General features: G+C 41.3%; 1 protein-coding gene across 3 annotated transcripts in view; it reads right to left on the reverse strand.

Moving 5' to 3' along the window:
* pdgfab (platelet-derived growth factor alpha polypeptide b) overlaps nt 1-20,492 on the reverse strand; it is a 61,869-nt gene extending 41,377 nt beyond the window's left edge. Inside the window, exons 1-2 of one of the 3 annotated variants that reach the window (XM_061884794.1) lie at nt 20,011-20,490; nt 19,509-19,605 (exon numbers count right to left, since the gene is read on the reverse strand). In XM_061884794.1, the coding sequence (XP_061740778.1) occupies nt 19,509-19,605; nt 20,011-20,073 (160 nt within the window). In that variant the 5' untranslated portion in view covers nt 20,074-20,490. Of the gene's footprint in view, nt 1-19,508; nt 19,606-20,010 lie in introns of all 3 variants that reach the window. The other 2 variants (XM_061884793.1, XM_061884792.1) reach the window with 2 other exon arrangements.
* Nucleotides 20,493-21,901: the final 1,409 nt, after the last annotated feature.

The raw sequence follows: 21,901 nt of genomic DNA on the forward strand, positions 1-21,901 counted from the left end.
AATGGCTGCAATATGTCCCAAAGTAGTTGGGAAAGGGCATGTTCACCACTGTGTTACATCACCTTTTCTTTTAACAACACTCAAACGTTTGGGAACTGAGGAAACTAATTGTTGAAGCTTTGAAAGTGGAATTCTTTCCCATTCTTGTTTTATGTAGAGCTTCAGTCGTTCAACAGTCCGGGGTCTTGTTGTTGTCTTTTACGCTTCATAATGCGCCACACATTTTCACTGGGAGACAGGTCTGGACTGCAGGCGGGCCAGGAAAGTAACCGCATTCTTTTTTTTTTTACAAAGCCACACGGTTGTAGAACGTGCTGAATGTGGCTTGGGATTGTCTTGCTGAAATAAGCAGGGGCGTCCATGAAAAAGACGGCGCTTAGATGGCAGCATATGTTGTTCCAAAACCTGTATGTACCTTTCAGCATTAATGGTGCCTTCACAGATGTGTAAGTTACTCATGCCTTGGGCACTAATGCACCCCCATACCATCACAGATGCTGGCTTTTGAACTTTGTGTCGATAAGAGTCTGGATGGTTTGCTTCCCCTTTGGTCCGGATGACACAATGTCGAATATTTCCAAAAACGTATGCAATTGCTTCTGTATTTTTTGCGAGTGCCACACGACAGGGCATGTTTACACAGCAAATACTATTCAAATACAAGAAATGTATAACAAGGAAGTGCAATGTCGCTTAGCTGCTGCTTCAAACTGGTACGCAACATGGCGCCCTGTAGTCACGTGACCATGCATTGATTAACGTGGACCCCGACTTAAACAAGTTGAAAAACTTATTGGGGTGTTACCATTTAGTGGTCAATTGTACGGAATATGTACTGCACTGTGCAATCTACTAATAAAAGTTTCAATCAATCAATCCAAAAATATATTTTAACCAATCATTGCGGAGTTTGAAACCGGGTTGTCCATAGTCTCTTTATACAAAACTCTGGTTGAGACTGAATCAACAGCGCCTGTGAAGGTTCCAACTAAGTAGTGCACTCAAATATTTTGCACATTCCAGTGTCCATCCATCCACCCATTTTCTACCGCCTATTCCCTTAGGGGTCGCAGGGGGCGCTGGAGCCTATCTCAGTTACAATTGGTCAGAAGGCGGGATACACCCTGGACAGTGATGCTTGGTGGGCATCGTAGTGTGGATTGCATTCTCTCGTTGGTGCAGTCGGAATGGAACACAGCATGAAGGTAAGAATGATGATTTCTTTATATACTAATGGACAAACTAAGAAAAAAAACACTTGCACGAAGGCACTAACAAACGAAACCAACTGAACTAGCCTGTGAGCAAGAAGGAACAAAAGACGCTAGCATGTGAGCTAGGGAAACCAACAAACAAAATAGTATGGAAGCTAATCGAGTACAAAAGGGTATTACCACAATACGGGAAAGCTACATCACCTGTTGCATGGAAAGCAAACTACGCTGCGAGGACAAAGGAACAAAAAGGGCAGGCTTAAGTAGGGACAGAAAATTAGGAGGCAGGTGCGTGACACAAACAAGACACATGTGACACTGAATGCGTAACTAGGCAACAGAAACAAAACAGGAAGTGCCACCAGGAACTAAGGATGTCAAATACTAAACAGGGTGATAACAAAACAGATCAAAACCAGAACATGTCATGATCCAAGTAGTGGATCATGACATGGACGCAATTATTTTTTTCCTGGTTGAAAGTTGTAAGTTTCTGTAGAATAAATGATGTCACCTATACTGAGGGTCTAACTTAGGGGTCGGCAACCCAAAATATAGCCATATTGGACCAATAATGCAAAAAAAAAAAAAAAACAATCTGTCTGAAACTGCAGAAAATGAAAAGCCTTATATAAGTGTTATAATGAAGGCATATGTCTATATTAGCTGTATTGGCCTACTATCAAAGGCTGACGCAAATCATTAGTAAAACAGAGGATTCTCACAGGATGAGAAAACTCCTGGAAATTACCGGCTCAGATTGGCCAAAGGAATAGATGTGTGTGCCCAAGTTAAAGAAAATGGCAGGATGTCTTCTTCTAATAGCTTTATTACAATCTTTGCAAGCTAGGTAACGTTTGCTGTGGTCTGGAACAACATGGCACAAAAACAACGATGAGAAATGCAGCCAATATTGCATACAGATAATGTGTCATGAGACATGCAAATATAAATTTAAACGCACAGAGGACATAAGTAAAGGATATTGAATGAGCTCAAATATTCCTACAAATGAGGCATAATGATGCAATGTGTACATACAGCTAGCCTAAATAGCATGTTAGCATTGATTGAACAAATATGCCTGATTAGCACGCCAGCAAGTCAACGACATCAACACACGCACAGCATAAAACGTTTGGTGGACAAAATGAGACAAAGGAGGAGTAATAATAATAATAATAATAATGGATTAGATTTATATTGCGCTTTTTCTATTGTTAGATACTCAAAGTTGGAACCCATCATTCATTCACACCTGGTGGTGGTAAGCTACATCCGTAGCCACAGCTGCCCTGGGGTAGACCGACGGAAGCGTGGCTGCCAGTTTGCGCCTACGGCCCCTCCGACCACCACCAATCATTCATTCACCAGTGTGAGCGGCACCGGGGGCAAGGGTGAAGTGTCCTGCCCAAGGACACAACGGCAGCGATTTGGATGTCAATAGGTGGGAAGCGAACCTGCAACCCTCAGGTTTCTGGTACGGCCGCTCTACCCACTACGCCATGCCGCCCCACGTTTTTCTGTGGCAGCATCGGAGAAAGTTGTGCATGTAAACAAACTACGATGAGTTCAAGGACTGCTGAAATTAGTAGGACAAAACGCTGCTTGACAAATACTCTCATCAGTAAAGTTTGTATGACATAAACAAGTGGGATTTCTAACAATTTGGAAGGTTTGTTCTCCGAAAGAAAATATATTAAAACTTTCACACATCTCTGAAAGAGGTTCAGAGAGCCATTAGGGTGCCGCTAAAGAGCCGTATCCAGTTCTAGAGCCGCGGGTTGCCGACCCCTCGGTCTAACTAAACGCTTCATTGTCAGAACTCAACCACTGACTCAGAAAAAAACAAGTCTTTTTCGCACACAAAGTGGTCACTCGCCAGGTGGTACTCAGTCGCCATTAACCCTCTGCCTAATGAGTGGTTTCATGTCTCCCATTTAGCCCTAAATGTTTACCTCTGCAATCATTGCAGGCTATGAAGAACTTCCATGTTTTGTTCTCCAAATGCTGCCAGCTCAGCTATTTCTCTCTCTCTCTCTCCCTTGCGCTCATCTGATAAAGCTTGTTTTGGTCTCCGCCCTGAATATCACAGCAGACTGGTAATAAAATAATAAAGCGCGCTCACATTCGACGCCGGCCTTTCCCAGAGAGCAGAGTCTGAATGTTTGTGCAGTGGGTGGGTCCGGTCCCCACACCTGCACACTTCACGTAAACTCATTCAACTACATAAACTCCTCATTATCCTGCGCTGCGTGTTGAAACCTATAATGTACACCGAGCACAACAAAGCATAGCCACAGGCCAGATATGCAGCACTCATCCAGCGCCTTTTGTGCTCTAAACGACTGCCACTTGATGGGATTTCCTCCACTAATGCACCGTGTTTATTGTCTCTGGATGCCTTCTTTACGCACCCCACCCCGAACTGAAATCGGCCCCGGCGAGAGGACATTTGACTTCAAACTATCAGTCGGACAGAGGAAGCGTCCTACATTACAAAAAGTCAGTGTTCAAAAACAAGAAAAATTAAAGCTGCAAGCAGCGTTGGTCGGGTCCGCCTTTGGCTGCTGCCCCCGAGGCACACGGCCGGATAAGCGTTAGAAGACGCCTTGGAGCCACTATTTTGAGAATCTAATGCATTGTGAAAGTAATGCAGTTGTTATATTGAAGTAAAAATATCAAACTTCCTGTTGATTTTTGCTAAAATATGTTAATTATTAAAATGTAGGTCTAAGTGAGACCTACATAGTGTTTTTTGTTTCATGTCTCTCTGACATTCCTACCGGAAGTTACAAGCAGTTTTGTCTGTGTTTTCTTCCTAGGAGCAGTTTGTCCGTGTTGTATTCCTAGGGGGGCGGTAGAGCGCAATTTTGAGTTTTGAGGTTAGGTTTTTTTCATCAGATCGCAATTTTTGCCAGACCTGATGTGTGTGTCAAGTTTGGTGAGTTTAGAAGCATTTTAAGGGGGTCAAATAACAGCTCAAAGAGGCAAAAATGACATTTTTTAGGAGACTTTGCACAGGGGTTCTTTGAAGGCGCGTAAAATCAAAACCTGAGAACTTATCAAAACTCTGTTCTTTACTGTTAATCAGAAGGGTTCACTCTCTCTCCTGTGCGAGTTTGAAGCCAAAATAACAAACACACTCAGAGGAGATAATGTTTGAAGAAAGGTGACCGGTTTTTACAAAACTTTTGTTTTGAAGGGGGGATTGCAAACTTCCTGTTGATTTTTGTTGGGGGTTGTCAATCTATGAAATGTAGGTCTAAGCGAGACCTACATAGAGGTTTTTGTTTCACGTCTCTCCGACATTCTTACCGGAAGTTACAAGCAGTTTTGTCTGTGTTTTCTTCTAGGAGCAGTTTTTTCAGTGTTTTATTCAAAAATAGCGCTAGAGCGCAATTTTGAGTTTCGGGGTTTGTTTTTTTCATTAGATCGCAATATTCGCCAGTCCTTATGTGTGCGCCAAGTTTGGTGACTTTTGAAGCATTTTAAAGGGGTCAAATGGCAGCGCAAAGAGGCAAAAATGGCTTTTTTTGCGAAAATTTTATTTTGAAGGGGTTTTTGCTAACTTCCTGTAGATTTTTGCTGAAAGAAGTGAGTGTATGAAAATTGGGTCTAAGTCAGACCTACATAGGAGTTTTGGTTTCATGTCGCTATGACATTCCTAACAGAAGTTCATGCAGTTTTGTCTGTAATTTTTTCCTAGGGGGCGCTAGAGCGCAATTTTCATTTTGGGGGATCGGTTGCTTAATATGTTGGGAAGGTTTTGGGAAGGTTTTGAAGCATGTTAAGGGGGTCAAATTACAGCGCGTAGGTGCGGAATAATAATACAACACAGCAGTTTCAATAGGGTCCGCAGGCCCATGGCAAAGGACTCCACAGGAGTCCTTTGCCATGGGCCTGCGGACCCTAAAAATGACAAAAATGAGGGGTATTTTACTTGAACTAAGCACAATTATCTGCCAGTAGAACAAGAAAATGTGGTTTGTCAAGACTTTTTGAAACAAGTCAAATTAGCTAACTTCAAGGAACCTCAAAATACCTTAAAATAAATATATTCCCACTAATAACAAGTGCCCTTTCCTTGGTAGATTGCTCAATATGTTGAAAAATGTTTTTTAAATTAAGTAAATGCTGGTGACATTATCTTGACATAATGATAAGCGCTCGGCATTACATTTCTTGAAACCAGCAAACTTATACTAAAAACTAGTTTATTGTTTTTAATGGAAAGGCAACAAGGTAACCGTTTGTTACTCTCGGGTTCTACCAGCCGCTCAGGCAAATTAATTGTCTAAAAAAATGCATTTTTCCATCGATAATGTGATATCATCGCACCAAGTATGTGCTCTTTCAGTCAATTAGTGCGCATATATACAAGCCCGGCTTCCGTGGAAACATTTTTAAATTGTAATTTTGAAGAATTTATCTGAATGAGCACGAACTATTTCTGTTCAAAATTGTTTGAAATGTCACATGTGAAATGTTTAAATATGAACTGTCAGGTTACTGCACTCTGCCAACTGTACTACTAAATGAGTACATGGTTTCTAATTGTTTCAATGAAAATAAAAAAGCCAAGTCCTTTTGGCGGTCATCCGTTTTAAATATGAGACAAAATTGTGTCGAAGTCATGATTTTTATTTTCATGCTTGAAAAAGGAAATTTAAAAAAGTAGTTTTATACTTGTGAGTGTTGATGACACAGCTTTGCAACAGTTGAAACTCTAGTTTCAAGCATGTTTTACTCAATATACACTGCAAAAAGTCAGTGATCAAAAACAAGAAAAAAATACAAAAATGAGGGGTATTTCACTTGAACTGAGCACAATTATCTGCTAGTGAACAAGAAAATGCGGCTTGTCAAGACTTTTCAAAACAAGTAAAATGAGCTAACCTCAATGAACCCAAAAATACCTTTAAAATAAGTCTATTCCCACTAATAACAAGTGCATTTTTCTTGGTAGAAAAAATATTTTTTTGCTCAACATGTTGAAAAATGTTCTTAAATTAAGTAAATTCTAGTAACATTATCTTGACATAATGATAAGCGCTCGGCATTACATTTCTTGAAACCAGCAAACTTGTACTAAAAACTAGTTTATTGTTTTTAATGGAAAGGCAACAAGGTAACCGTTTGTTACTCGCGGGGTTTACTAGCTGCTCAGGCAAATTAATTGTCTAAAAATGCATGTTCCCATCAATAACATGACATCATCACGCCAAGTGTGTGCTCTTTCGGTCATTAGTGCGCAAGGACTAATATATATATATATAAATATATATATATATATTATATAGCCTGGCCACTGGCGAAATTTTTTTTAATTGTAATTTTGAAGAATTTATCTGAATGTGCATGAACTATTTCTGTTCAAAATTGTTTGAAATGTCACATGTGAAATGTTTAAATATGAACTGTCAGTTTACTGCAGTGTTTTTCAACCACTGTGTCGCGGCACACTACTGCGCCGTGAGATACAGTCTAGTGTGCCGTGGGAGATTACGTAATTTCACCTAATTGGCTTAAAAATATATTTTTTGCAAACCGGTAGTTGTAATTCGCAAATGTGCCCTTGTTAAATGTGTGTGTGCTGTTAAGAGCTCAGCAGAGTAACCGTGTAATATTCCTCCATATCAGTAGGTGGCGGCAGGTAGCTAATTGCTTTGTAGATGTCGGGAACATGCTCACAATATTTAGACAACAGCAGGAGGCAGCGTCAGGGTAAAAAGGTATCTAACGCTTAAACCAAAAATAAACAAAAGGCGAGTGCCGCTAAGAAAAGGCATAGAAGCCTAGGGATGGCTATGTAAAACAAAACTAAACCTGAACTGGCTGCAAAATAAACAAAAACAGAATCCCGGACGACAGCAAAGACTTAAACAGTGTGGAGCAGAAGGCGTCCACAAAGTACGTCCGTACTTGACAATCAACAATGTCCCCACAAAGAAGAATAGCATCCGCATAACTTAAATAAACTCGATTGCAGAGTATATGCGGGGACTAGCGTTAAAGGAAGACATACAACTGCCACGGGAAAATACCAACAAAACAGAAAAAGCCACCAAAATAGGAGCGCAAGACAAGAACTACAACACTACACACAGGAAAACATCAAAAAAATCCACAATACGTTACGGCGTGATGCGACAGCTGGTGAGAGTACACCTACTTTGAGACAAGAGCTATATTGATGCATGCTTGGTTATGGTTTGAATTCATATCCAACAATTGTGAAAACGACTTTTTATCGTCAATATTGGCTACCGAGTTTTAATTTTTTAACTTTTCTGCTGGTGGTGTGCCTCAGAATTTTGTCAATGAAAAAAATCGCAGAAAAGGTTAAATATTGGTTTACTGTACTGTGCCAACTGAACTACTCTACGAGTACGTAGTTTCTATTGTTTCAATGAAAATAAAAAAAGCAAATTTCTTTTGGCAGTCATTTGTTTTAATTATGAGACAAAGTTGTGTCAAAGTCTTTTTTTTTTATGCTTGAAATAGGAAATTATTATACTTGTGAGTGTTGCTGACACAGCTTTGCAACAGTTGATATTCTAGTTTCAAGCCTGTTTTACTCAATATAGGTCATAACATCTCAGCTACAAGCTGTAATATCTTACAGAGATCATTTAGGACCAAAACCCTTAAAACAAGTAAAAAACTCTAACATAAAATCTGCTTAGTGAGAAGAATTATCTTATCAGACATAAAATAAGCAAATATCACCCTTATCTGAGATATTTAATCTTACTTAGATTTCAGTTTTTGCAGTGTACACCGTGCATGTGCGCCCGCTGTCATTTCCCTACGTGATTTTCCTTCCTAACAACCTTTTAAACACCGCGGGTCATTTCCCCCCACCCCTCCCCAAAACCCTCCCCAGGGGTGCCTCCTCTCGCTCGCCTCCTGTCAGGAGGAGGAACAGTTTATGTCAGAGCCTGCAGCAGAACATAAAGAAGTCCTTTTATAAACTGCACAGTCCATTTTTCAGCACCGCAGAACGATCCTCGAACCAATTCTTTCGCCCCCCCTCCCATCTCATTGTCAGCAGGATTGCAAGGGAAAACGGTCGAATGTGGTCAGCGGAATGTCGGTAAAGGAGAGCGTTTGAAGGGAGGCGTCCACACTTGTTGGTTAGTGAGTAAAAACAAACGTGGAGGAGCGTCGTCAAAGACTTTTACGACTTGTTAATTACTCGCTCCATTAACTTGAGAGGGCCCGGGCAATACTGCCGTAGCTGTGCGAGCGATCGGACGAACATCACGGTCACATCTGAACGCCAACATCATGCTGGAATTTACAGATAGTTGGCAGAGCAATAGGCCATGGCTACACTAAGTCATTGAACCCCTTAAACCAGGGGTCGGGAACCTTTTTGGCTGAGAGAGCCAAGAATCCAAATATTTTTAAATGTATTTCCGTAAGAACCATATAATATTTTTTTCAACACTGAACACAACTAAACGCGTGCATTTTTAGGTAAGACCAACATTTCTAGAGTATGATAGGTCTCTTATTCTTTGTAATTACATTGGTATTCTGAAGCTAACTGTGGAGGGGGCGTGGCCTGCGGGCCTGCAGCAAAGCAAGGTGTGCAAGGACCGGCCTCGAAATCAGCGACAGGTGCGTAGATGGCCCACACGGGCCTTGTTATCTAATTACCTGTCGCTCTGTTATGAGCAGCAGCCAGGAGGAGAGACGGGGTTGGAGCTGGAGCCAGAGTGCGAGCGAAAACGAAAGAGAAAAAGACAACTGCTGGAAACTATTGAAAAATAAAACAATATTGTAACCCTGAAACAGGCTCTCATGTCGGTGCTTGGTGGTGTGAAGACCCCCCCAGGAGAGCAAATCCCACACTAACCAATAATAAATAGATAACTTCTTACCATTAACACAACTTCTTAAACAGGTGCGGTAGGAAACGGATGGATGGATTGAAAATACATGAGAATGTTTTATATTTTCAACATTATTTTTACCACTGTGATTACAAGTTCCAATGTCAGCTCAGATTTACCTGAGAGCCAGATGTAGTCATCAAGAGCCACATCTGGCTCGCAAGCCCTAGGTTCCCTACCCCTGCCTTAAACGAATAATTATTCAGCCTAAGCCCCGTTTTCAACCACACTAAACCGTCGTTTAAGGTAGCAATTTTGTATTTCTTGAAACTCCGGCTCTTAGCTTTGTCTGGACTCATTGATCGTTTACAAACTGAGTTCGGAGAGGAAATGACGGCAGACAGACCGCGCCACGTCCAGCTTCATCATAAAGCGGTTTCGTAACTCGGAGCTAACCAATTGAAAGACTGAGGCGAGTCATCCAGACATGACCGTGTTTGTCCTTCTTCTACATGTGTGGAAATCACACATGAATACTTTAAGAGAAAGCGATTGCAGCTATTTGGGATACAACACTTCTTAGACGGCAAGAGAACTTTCGAACGTCCAGCTCAGCTGTGGTTCTACTTGGCGAAAAACTTTGTCCGTTTGTCGAAGGAGAAAATGCAAGCTCCCCGTGGGTGTGACTAAAATAAGGTAGTGTGTGCTTTGTGTTACCTGGTCGACGAGGGAAGACTACAGGGAATGATTTCGGAATGGCAAAGCAGACTGTATCAGTTATTGTCCGCCATGTATGTCGTGGACTCAACGTCTAGGTCCAGAGTATATAAAGTCACCAAAAAGGATTGGACAATGAAGGTGAAGGCTAAAGGGTGAGGAGTGTCCTGACCAGATCTCTACATCCCTAGATTGATTGATGTAAAATGTTCTTTATCACATTATTTACGTGTCCAACAAAGATTTGATTAATTTATGATGGCTCAGGTGTGATTCACTACAATAGGGCCCCACAACACACTGGATTCCAGTTAATTAAAATACCACAACACTGGATATTGTTCAGATAAGTTAAATTGAAGAACTTGCACACATAGCAACACTGGAGGTGACTATGATGTGCGCATGCATACTAGGTCGCATTGCACCGGGGGACGGAGGGACGCGGGGGGGTCTTAAAAGGTGGCATTGTTGTGTGTGAACCTGTATAAGGTTAGGTGGGATTTACCCTGGATAACCTTATCCGGCTTAATGTAAATGGGGCCATAGGGTTTCTTTTCAGATCTGTAGCGAAGCCCCCTTTCCGCAAAGCTGTGGGTCTATACGTGGGGTGGTATCATGTCCGTGAAGGGTTTTTCCTGTTCAAGACGTCGGGCAAAAGTCGAAAATTCAAAGTGCTTTTGAGACCCTGTCTACATTAACTCATTAAATTGGTATTATCATGAAGTGTGTGTATAAGGGTAGACAGATTATCTGGCGTTTTGTTTCGCAATATTGAGCAAAAGTAACTTTTCTTATCTTCTGGTAACTGCTGATGTGTATTTGGGATATGTGAAAATTCCGAAAAAAAAATTGCACGCATCTGCCTTTGTAGTCCGTTTCAATAATATTCTTCTTTTTCTCTATCTTCTTGTTATGGGACATTCATCCTCCGCTGTTGCCATTTCTAATATAAAGTAGCGTAAAGTTCTTACTTATATCTGTCAGTAAACTCGCCATGAAAGCGCTAAAACATACCGGTGTAGCGAGTTCACATTATTCACCCAAGGAATTGTAGTTACTCAAGAATTTCAGTCGGATGTTTTTTTTCACGGGACACATTTCCGGTGTTGTTGTTTCCTGATGAGGACATTGTTCTCCGTTATTTATTGAAGTAAAGTCTGAATGTCATTAAAACAGTTAGCTCCTTCTTTTGACACTTCTTCCACTCCCGTCCTTGCACGCTACACCGCTACAATAAAGATGAGCCACGTAAATAAGACTGCCCACAAAACAGCGCATCCGGAAGCGACTTCCAGAAACCGGCTTGTAGATGATCTGTAAAACATCATCTATGCAACATTTTGACCAAAGATTAGATGTTATGTAGACCACAAGGAATTGTTTTACATTTAGAAAAAAACAACAACAATATGACTCGTTTAATGCGCTCTATAATCCAGTGCGCCTTATATATGAAAAAAGGATAAAAAATAAGCCATTCATTGGACGTGCGCCCTACGTCATACTTGCCAACCCTCCCGGATGTTCCGGGAAACTCCCGAAATTCAGCACCTCTCCCGAAAACCTCTCGGAAGAAATGTTCTCCCGAAAATCTCCCAAAATTCAGCTGGAGCTGGAGGCCACGCCCCCTCCAGCTCAAACATGCACAGTTCGAAGCTTGAAAAGGGGGATTGCAGGCGGATCTGACGGCATTTAAAGTCATTTTTAAAAACGACTGCTAATTCTCCTCCTTTTCGACCGGACGACCGCGGAGATTTAAAGTAGGAACACTCCGGAGGCAGAAGTTCATTAAGAGGGGCGGACTCACCGGCTCTCAGCCATGATTCCGTCACACAGAGGAAGTCAAGTCCGCGGGAAGTGAAGAAATCCCTTCAGGATAAACATTTTGTTTGTCAAAGATCTTGCGTTCACAAGACCGAACCTGACGGGGGGCAGCACGTCCAAGGGCGCAGCCCACAGGTGGCGGGGTAGAGGAGCCACGAGGGGGGAAAGGAAGGCAGGAATCCGGCCAGGTGCAAAAGCTGACTGGGACGTCGAAAAACCAACGTCGAACTTGATCATATCAGTGGGAAAGGGGCAAAGATCCAACAGTGTTTGGCGGTCAAACACAAGCAGTGAGCTGACAGAGACGAAAATGGACGCAAACAACACAAAAACGAACAGAGCTGACAGCGAGAGACGGCAGGGCAAAGCACATATTGGCGCAATCTTCTGGAAACTCGGAAGTGACGTTACTCAAACAGTGAAAGGTAAATGTTTTTTTGTTTTTTTTAGTAACCAGCAAGCACAGTACAGTTAGTAGAACAACTGTGTTTTTATTACTGTGTATTTGATAGGTGCCGTCTGAAATTCAACTATTTATTTTATTTATATATATATAATAAAATAAATATATATGGCTAGAATTCACTGAAAGTTAAGAATTTCATACATATATATATATATATATGTATATATATATATATATATATATATATATATATATATATATATATATATATATATATATATATATATATATATATATATATATATATATATTACAGCCAATATAAAATTATTGGCTGTAAATATACTCTCCTCTTAACCACGACCCCCGCCCCAACCACGCCTCCACCACACCCCCCACCGCCACCTCCCGAAATCGGAGGTCTCAAGGTATCAAGTGTGCCCTATGTTCCGGAAAATACGGTGTTAAAATGATGCTTGAAACTGCTATTAAAGGTTTTATCTGAAGCAAAGTGATGATGATCAGATTCTCTGCGGGAAAATGAGTTTTGTGTTCACATCATGACTGTTTTAAAAAGAGCTTAGCGGGTCCAAGGATGTGCTGACAGCGACTTGGAGGAAGTGAGCACGGTCGCACAACAACTTCATATTTTAGCAGGAATCCAGTAACTCCCATGCCAACAAGCAGATTCTCGCGTCTCCTAATGTCTTCCGCAGACTACGAAAAACAAAAAAAAATCCAGCCCCCCCTCCCCCTTTTCGGAGGCCTTTGCCAATAATCCAAACATCTTTAGAGGCTGATTCATGGAAGTCATTCTACCGGCGACGGTTCCCACATTATTTCTGTCACACTTTTTTATTTTTTTTTTGCCACATCCCCGAAATAGATTGCAGCCCTCGGTTCGACCAGTTCGACCAACCATGCAACTTTTTAAAAGTCTCGGACATTTGCAAGAAAAGCTCTGAAAATACCCCTCCGGCTGGCGTCAAAAAAATCTTTTAATGGGCCTGCCAGGGCCGCCGAGCTGGCCCTCCGACAGATTTATGCCCTCGTAATAATAATCAGCCTACTACTGTTACCCTGAGAGAAACATTCCTCGGTGTGAAGCAAGACATGCTAATTCAATTATAAACACTTCTTCTCATGCTAGAGCCCCTTTAGGGGGTCCATCCTGCATCCGGGGACCGTGCATATGTCACAGTGGATGTGATTGGCGTTCAATACTTGTGCGAATGATAACTGAGAAGTCTTTTAAAGGCCTACTGAAATGAGATTTTCTTATTTAAAGGGGGATAGCAGGTCCATTCTCTAAAATGTACCCGAGTCTCACTATGCGGTAGTAATTCCAGCAAAAATTAGTCTGTACTACATTCTCAGATGCTTATGTGATTAAAGCATTTGGGTTCACTGTGGGTGCATATTTTAAGATAGAATGCCTATAATAGAATGATTGTATTTGAATTTCTCTCTCACTCCAATATTTAAAAAAACAAAAAAACATACCAAAACCTTTTTAACTACCAATTTAGCTATTGGAATACTCTCAATTGACAACCTGTTGTTATATTACTTTATAATGATAAATGATAAATGGGTTGTACTTGTATAGCGCTTTTCTACCTTCAACGTACTCAAAGCGCTTTGACACTACTTCCACATTCACCCATTCACACACACATTCACACACTGATGGAGGGAGCTGCCATTCAAGGCGCTAACCAGCAGGAGCAAGGGTGAAGTGTCTTGCTCAGGACACAACGGACGTGACGAGTTTGGTACCAGGTGGGGATTGAACCAGGGACCCGCGGGTTGCACACGGCCACTCTACCACACCTTGTCATAATTTGAAGGCCTTCTGAAATGAGATTTTCTTATTTAAAGGGGGATAGCAGGTCCATTCTATGTGTCATACTTGATCATTTCGCGATATTGCCATATTTTTGCTGAAAGGATTTAGTAGAGAACATCCACGATAAAGTTCGCAACTTTCGGTCGCTAACAGAAAAGCCCTGCCTGTACAGGAAGTCGCAGACGCTGACATCACATGTTGATGGCTCCTCACATATTCACATTGTTTTTAATGGGAGCCTCCAACAAAAACAGCTATTCGAACGGAGAAAACGACAATTTCCCCATTAATTTCAGCGAGGATGAAAGATTCGTGTTTGAGGATATTGATAGCGACGGACTAGAAAAAAAAAACGCGATTGCATTGGGACGGATTCAGATGTTTATAGACACATTTACTAGGATCATTCTGGAAAATCCCTTATCTTTCTATCGTGTTGCTAGTGTTTTAGTGAGTTTAACAGTACCTGATAGTCGGAGGGGTGTGTCCACGGGTGTGTTGACGCCAATGTCTCGGGGAAGTCGACGGCAGCTTTATGGACGGGGCAAGCTCAGCTGATCTCCGGTAAGAAGCGACTTTTCAACACAATTTTCTCACGGAAACCTGCTGGTTGACATTCGGTCGGGATCCATGTTCGCTTGACCGCTGTGATCCATAGTAAAGTTTCACCTCCGGGAATTTTAAACAAGGAATCACCGTGTGTTTGTGTGGCTAAAGGCTAAAGCTTCCCACCTCCATCTTTCTACTTTGACTTCTCCATTATTAATTGAACAAATTGCAAAAGATTCAGCAACACAGATCTCCAAAATAGTCTGTAATTATGCCGTTAAAGCAGACGACTTTTAGCTGTGTGTGTGTGCAGCGCTCATATCTCCTAACAGCCCGTGACTTCACGCGTACACGTCATCATTACGCGACGTTTTCAAGAAGAAACTCCCCGGAAATGTAAAATTGCAATTTAGTAAACTAAAAAGGCCGTATTGGCATGTGTTGCAATGTTAATATTTCATCATCGATATATAAACTATCAGACTGCGTGGTCGGTAGTAGTGGGTTTTTCTCTAGGCCTTTAAGGAGAGTTGATGAATGGCTGCCGCCTGTGTAAATAGGAGCTCGTGTAAGATTGGAAATCCAAAGTGCAGCTCCTCCAAGAACCCGAAGCCCGCGCGCAGGCCGTCTCTGTTTACGGTATATGTGACAAGGTTGCCGCGGTAACAGTAGCTATGATATCCCCCGAATAAAACCCCCAGCAGGGGGTCGCACAACATACACCGCGCCGATTATAGTTGTTGTTTTATCGTGACGCGACGCCGCTCGTTGCGGTTCGCCGGGTGCACGCTTGTTTCCTGCCCAGTGGCGTTGCCGTGGAGATGCCCTGTGCACTTGATTCCAGGAGAGCACGGAGGGTGTGTGCCAAAGCAGCAACATCGCTTCACTACGCTGGCTCAGAGCTATGCAGTGTTGGGAGTTCTGGCATCCGCCGTGTTTGTGGGAATGCTGCGAGACAAACATTCGCACTAACTTTGAACACTAAAGATGTAGTATCTTTTGTGCTTTCCGCATGCTGGGAGACCAGCATTGAGGGTGAAGATATTGTGTGCATCCTGAACCTTTTATTGTGTGAATGCTGAGGGATTAGCATTCCCACCAATGCTATTTGGTGTATGCTGTGAAACCATTATTCATACTGGCGCTATGTTGTGCATCTGAAACATTCGTTCTGTGAATGCTGAGAGAGTATTGAGACTCACGCTAATACATACATACATATACATATATATATATATATATATATATATATATATATATATATATATATATATATTTATGCCACAGAGACTTTTCATCCCTACTAGCCTGCTTCGCAGGTTTCCCTGCTCTTCAGGGTAAAAATAAAAGAGAGATCCCCTGAAGGTCAGGGAAATCTCAGTTTTTTCCTGACCTAACGTATATTCTGCTCTACCCCACTATTGAGCACTGTATAATGGATAAACCACAGAAACTTCGACATATATATATATATATATCCTGACGATTGAGGGAACCCCTCATGAAACAGTTCTGTAGAGATGAAGTAGTCTTGTGATTTTTCCCAAACACATATATATATATATATATATATATATATATATATACATACACAGTGCCCTGCGATGAGGTAGCGACTTGTCCAGGGTGTACCCCGCCTTCCGCCCGATTGTAGCTGAGATAGGCGCCAGCGACCCCAAAAGGGAATAAGCGGTAGAAAATGGATGGATGGATATATACACAGTTGTGGTCAAAAGTTTACATACACTTGTAAAGAACATGATGTCATGGCTGTCTTAAGTTTCCAATAATGTGTACAACTCTTATTTTTTGTGATAGAGTGATTGGAGCACATTCATGTTGGTCACAAAAAAACATTCATGAAGTTTGGTTCTTTTATGAATTTATTATGGGTCTACTGAAAATGTGAGCAAATCTGCTGGGTCAAAAGTATACATACAGCAATGTTAAAATTTGCTTGCATGTCCCTTGGCGAGTTTCACTACAATTAAGGCGCTTTTGGTAGCCATCCACACATTTCTGTTTGAATTTTTGACCACTCTTCTTAACAAAATTGGTCGAGTTCAGTTTTCTGACCTGGACCTGTTTCTTCAGCATTGTCCACATGTTCAATGGGGTTTAACTCAGGACTTTGGGAAGGTCATTCTAAAACCTTAATTCTAGCCTGATTTAGCCGTTTCTTTACCATGTTTGACATGTGTTTGGGGTCGTTGTCCTGTTGGAACATCCAACTGCGCCCAAGACCCAACCTCCAGGCTGATGATTTTAGGTTGTCCTGAAGAATTTGGAGGCAATCCTCCTTTTTCATATTCCCATTTACTCTCTGCAAAGCACCAGTTCCATTGACAGCAAAACAGGCTCAGAGCATAATACTACCACCACCATGCTTGACGGTACGAATGGTGTTCCTGGAATTAAAGGCCTCACCTTTTCTCCTCCAAACATATTGCGGGGTATTGTGGCCAAACAGCTCAATTTTTGTTTCATCTGACCACAGAACTTTCCTCCGGAAGGTCTTATCTTTGGCAATGTAATCAGCAGCAAACTTTAGACGAGCCTTAAGGTATTGCTTCTGGAGCGAGGGCTTTCTTTTTGCATGGTAGCCTCTCAGTCCATGGCGATGCAAAACACTTGACGATGGACACTGACACCTGTGTTGCAGCAGCTTTCATTTCATTGCAGAACTGCTTTTTGCTGGTTCTTGGTTGACTCTTGATCATCCTGACCAATTTTCTCTCAGCAGCAGGTGATGGCTTGCATTTTCTTCCTGATCGTGGCAGTGACAAAACTGTGCCATGCACTTTATACTTACGAACAATTGTCTGCACAGTTACTCTTGGGAGCTTAAGCTGCTTTTGAAATGGTTCCAAGTGACTTTCCTGACTTGTTCAAGTCAATGATTTGTTATTTCAGATCTGTGCTGAGTACCTTTGACTTTCCCCATTGTCGCGTTTGTAACAGAGTCTAATGACTGCATCACATGAGCCCTTTTTAAATGGGCTCAGAGACGTCAACAGGTGTCGTCAATCATAATCACTCACATGAAGTTAAAAGGCCATGCCATGAAGCTAATTTGATTTTATTGTAACTTTTCTACATCACCAAAATAGATTGCTGTATGTATACTATTGACCCAGAACATTCGGTCACATTTTCAGTAGACCCATAATAAATTCATAAAAAGAACCAAACTTCATGAATGTTTTTTGTGACCAACAAGTACTGTATGAGCTCCAATAACCATCACAAACAAATAAGAGTTGTAGAAATCATTGGAAACTCAAGACAGCCATGACATTATGTCCTTTACAAGTGTATGTAAACTTTTGACAGGCCAAAAGTGGCAATTTACAATGTAAATAGTCATGAAAATAAAGAAAACGCATTGAAATGAGAAGGTGTGTCCAAACATTTGGCCTGAACTACACTACCTGTGGTTTATCCGTTGTCCGTTACAGGGTAAAGCGGAATATACGTTAGGTCAGGAAAAAACACAGAGGCTATTTCATCCCGACAAGTGTGTTTCGCAGGTTTCCCCGAGAGACAGAATGTGAAAAAAAAAAACAGGAATTCACATTGTAGGAATTTTAAAGAATGTATTTGTAAATTATGGTGGAAAATAAGTATTTGGTCAACCATTCAAAGCTCTCACTGATGGAAGGAGGTTTTGGCTCAAAATCTCACGATACATGGCCCCATTCATTCTTTCCTTAACACGGATCAATCGTCCTGTCCCCTTAGCAGAATCCATTTTGGTATAAACTCAACTCGTCGTGTTTGGAGGAAGAAGAATACTGAGTTGCATCCCAAGAACACCATACCTACTGTTAAGCATGGGGGTGGAAACATCATGCTATAGGGCTGTTTTTCTGCTAAGGGGACAGGACGATTGATCCGTGTTAAGGAAAGAATGAATGGGGCCATGTATCGTGAGATTTTGAGCCAAAACCTCCTTCCATCAGTGAGAGATTTGAATGGTTGACCAAATACTTATTTTCCACCCTAATTTACAAATAAATTCTTTAAAATTCCTACAATGTGAATTCCTGGATTTTTTTCTTTCACATTCTGTCTCTCACAGTTGAAGTGTACCTATGATGAAAATTACAGACCTCTGTCATCATTTTAAGTGGGAGAACTTGCACAATCGATGGCTGACTTAATACTTTTTTGCCCCACTGTATATATATATATATATATATATATATATATATATATATGTATATGTGTGTGTGGGGGGGGGGGGGGGGGGGTCACAAGACTACTTCATCTCTACAGAACTGTTTCATGAAGGGTTCCCTCAATCATCAGGAGATTTTAATGGAAGCATTCACAAACAATGGTTTATATAGGGCACAGAGTGGGTGGGTACAGGCAGGCATAGGGGCGTGGTGATTGGCTCATGTGTTACCTAGGAGGTGTTTCCGTCCGTGACGGCATGTTGATATGATTTCACTGCGCTTGTTGAGGGATGACAGGTCTGGATGATATATAATAAACAGTTTCTCTTTCAAGCATAGGTTCCATCTTTTATTACCACTGTCGTAAGGTGTGCTGGATGCAATAATTTGCCATGTTATTGAATATTCAACATTATTGTCTTTGTATGTGAATGCTTCCATTAAAATCTCCTGATGATTGAGGGAACCCCTCATGAAACAGTTCTGTAGAGATGAAGTAGTCTTGTGATTTTTCCCCACACATACATATTGCGCTCTACCACAGTATCGAGCACTATTCTCTGGATAATCCAATCAAGATATATATATATATATATATATATATATATATATATATATAAATTATTGCGCAAACATTTTAGGAAAAAAAATGATTGGTGGGGTAAAATTTCCTAATTTTTGATACATATACTTCCACCCTTTTTTAAATGTATTTTCTTATTTGATAAGGACAATACACATATTGCACAGACCCGATATAGCTAGAAGCTCATTTTCATCTGTTGTATCGATGCAAAAAAAAATTGCTGACTTTGTAAAATTTGCACGCGTCACAAATCACAGATAATTGTTCTGGCATTCAAGAGTTTTAAAAAAATAATAATAAAAATAAAAAAGGAGGTACCAAGAGGCAGAATTTACCTACGGACTCAATATCCAGTAACCGCTGGAGGTCGCTGATGCTGTGGATTTCACTGTGGGCCAGTCTGTCTATCAGTTCCTGGGGAAACTGCACTTCCTTCGGCGTGGAGAAGAAGAGGAGGGTTGCAGAGAAAAGAAGAGAAAGAGAGAGGTGGAATATGTGTTAGTGTAATCGTTGCTGGCTGCAAACAAACTCTTGCATGAACAATATTATCCAACTAAACAGGCGTTTAATGCATGCAAACGTTAACTGGAGCGTGCATGACGCGTTCGGGGCTGCAGGCGCAGCGGGTTGTGCGCACTTGTTGCGCTCCTGCACCCGGTGGGCTATGCGGGGGCCACAGGGGCTATTTATAAGCCCAACTTGGCTCAGGCTACAAACAAATTAGGCAACAAAAGCCCGAAATAACCCAGCGAGTTGGTCGGCTTGGTTGCACCAACTCCGCTTTTTGGGGCCCCGAAACGCGCAAAAGTGGCCCTTATTGTTTTGCATTAAGTTTACCTCAGCGGTGGCCAGCAGCAGGTAGGTCGTCCACAGCAGGAAGGAACAGATTGTGGCTCTCATCTCCCTTTTAATTTGGATTGAACCCCAAACGAGACGAAGCAGGCGTGTAGGAGCCCCAAAGTCGCTCCTGGCCCCCGAGGACCCTCAACCATCCCCTCAGGGAGAGAAAGCTGTGGAGGTTCGGAAAAAACTCCAGTTACTCCTTTGCATAGCTCGGCATAGCTCCTCCAAAAAGTGGGACAATCCCCGTGCGCGCAGTGCACTTGTCACTTATTATTATCACCCACGCACACGCGCGCGCGCACACACACACACGCACACGCAGGGGGTTTTCTTCAAAGTTTATAAAGATATAATCCAGTGGAGAAGATCCTCAAAGAAAGAATGAGTAGGGGGGGGGAAAAGTTGTCCATGCATAAAAAAGGCATCCAGAGCTGGCGGAGTGTGTCCGTGGAGTGGAGTGGGAGAGTGTGTGCGGCTGGTTATAGAGAGGCGGCGTGCGCGTAATTTGCGCCTCCCACTCGCGTCTCCCCTGATGGTGCGTCTTCTTCCACCAGGGGAGCTGGTTGGCTGCCTTGAGACTCAAGAGCAGGAACCCCCCCCCAAAACCCCCACTAAGCCCACCCCTTGTATGTGAGTGTAAAGATGAAGCCCCTGAGGGTTCCACGCAGGCCACTTTATTAGGCACACCTGCACTAATCTAATCCATGCAAGATTTATTATGCACTCGTCAAATATTCTGATGCGGGGTTTTGGACAGGGGTCGGCAACCAAAAAAAACATCGAAAGAGCTCTATTGGACCAAAAATACAAAAAACAAATCTGTCTGGAGCCGCATAAAAATTAAAATCCGTATATAAGTGTTATAATGAAGGTAAGTGTCTATACTAGCCATAATAGCCTACTATCAAAATGACATTAAAAGTCTTATATAAGTGTCATAATGAAGGCAACACATGATGTGTCTATATTAGCTATATTAGCCTACTATCAAAATGACTTTAAAAGTCTTGTATACGTGTTATAATGAAGGCAACGCATGATGTAAGTGTCTGTATTAGCCTACTATCAAAATGACTTTAAAAGTCTTGTATACGTGTTATAATGAAGGCAACGCATGATGTAAGTGTCTATACTAGCTATATTAGCCTACTATCAAAATGGCTTTAAAAGTCTTATGTAAGTATTATAATGGAGGCAACACATGATGTAAGTGTTTATATTAGCCTACTATCAAAATGACTTTAAAAGTCTTGTATAAGTGTTACAATGGAGGCAACACATGATGTAAGTGTCTATACTAGCTATATTAGCCTACTATCAAAATGACTTTAAAAGTCTTGTATACGTGTTATAATGAAGGCAACGCATGACGTAAGTGTCTATATTAGCTATATTAGCCTACTATCAAAATGACTTTAAAAGTCTTATGTAAGTATTATAATAAAGGCAACACATGATGTGTCTATATAAGCTATATGAGCCTACTATCAAAATTACTTTAAAAGTCTTATATAAGTGTTATAATGAAGGCAACACATGATGTAAGTGTCTATATTAGACTACTATCAAAATGACTTTAAATGTATTGTATAAGTGTTATAATGAAGGCAACACATGATGTGTCTGTAATAGCAGTATTAGCCTACTATCAAAATTACTTTAAAAGTCTTATATAAGTGTTATAATGAAGGCAAAACATTATGTAAGTGTCTATATTAGCTATATTAGTCTCCGATCAAAATTACTTTAAAAGTCTTATATAAGTGTTATAATGAAGGCAACACATGATGTGTCTATATTAGCCTACTATCAAAATGACTTTAAAAGACTTACATAAGTGTTATAATCAAGGCAACACATGACAAAAGTGTCTATATTAGCCTAC

Source organism: Nerophis ophidion, linkage group LG23 (assembly GCF_033978795.1).
Source record: "Nerophis ophidion isolate RoL-2023_Sa linkage group LG23, RoL_Noph_v1.0, whole genome shotgun sequence".
Taxonomy (NCBI): Eukaryota; Metazoa; Chordata; class Actinopteri; order Syngnathiformes; family Syngnathidae; genus Nerophis; species Nerophis ophidion.